The following is a 543-nucleotide window of genomic DNA, read 5'->3' as shown; positions in this document are numbered from 1 at the left end:
CCAACGGCAACGTGCTCCGGGTGTTCGGCGGCGCCGCCACCACGCTGTCCGGCTCGGGGCTGCTCATGGCCGTGTACTCGGTGGGCAAGCACCTGTTCGTGAGCCAGCGCAAGAAGATCGAGCGGCTGGTGTCGCGCGAGAAGTTCGGCAGCCAGCTGGGCTTCATGTGCGAGGTGAAGAAGGAGGTGGAGCTGCTCACCGACTTCCTGTGCTTCCTGGAAATCTACCAGCGGCGCCGGCTGCGCGTGGTGCTCGAGGTCACCGGGCTGGACACGTGCTACCCCGAGCGCGTGGTGGGCGTGCTCAACGCCATCAACACGCTGCTGTCCGACAGCCACGCGCCCTTCATCTTCATCCTGGTGGTGGACCCCAGCATCCTGGCCGCCTGCCTAGAGAGCGCCGGCTCCATGAAGGGCACGGCCGACAACGGCTACCACTTTCTCAACCGCACGGTCACGCTGCCTTTCTCCGTGCCCATCATGGGCCGCCGCACCAAGCTGCAGTTCCTGCACGACGCCGTGCAGAGTCGCGACGACCTGCTGT

At 66.1% G+C, this 543-nt stretch overlaps 1 protein-coding gene across 1 annotated transcript in view; it reads left to right on the top strand.

Annotated features, from left to right (window-relative positions):
• Positions 1 to 543, top strand: part of NKPD1 (NTPase, KAP family P-loop domain containing 1) — a 7,287-nt gene that overhangs the window by 5,594 nt on the left and 1,150 nt on the right. Inside the window, exon 6 of the mRNA XM_004693953.2 lies at positions 3 to 541. Coding sequence (XP_004694010.1) covers positions 3 to 541 — 539 coding nt within the window. The remainder of the gene's footprint in view (positions 1 to 2; positions 542 to 543) is intronic.

Source organism: Condylura cristata, unplaced genomic scaffold (genome assembly GCF_000260355.1).
Source record: "Condylura cristata isolate star-nosed mole 26May11 unplaced genomic scaffold, ConCri1.0 scaffold00041, whole genome shotgun sequence".
NCBI lineage: Eukaryota > Metazoa > Chordata > Mammalia > Eulipotyphla > Talpidae > Condylura > Condylura cristata.
Note: the sequence above shows the minus strand (reverse complement) of the source record. Positions and strands in the feature narration are given on the sequence as shown.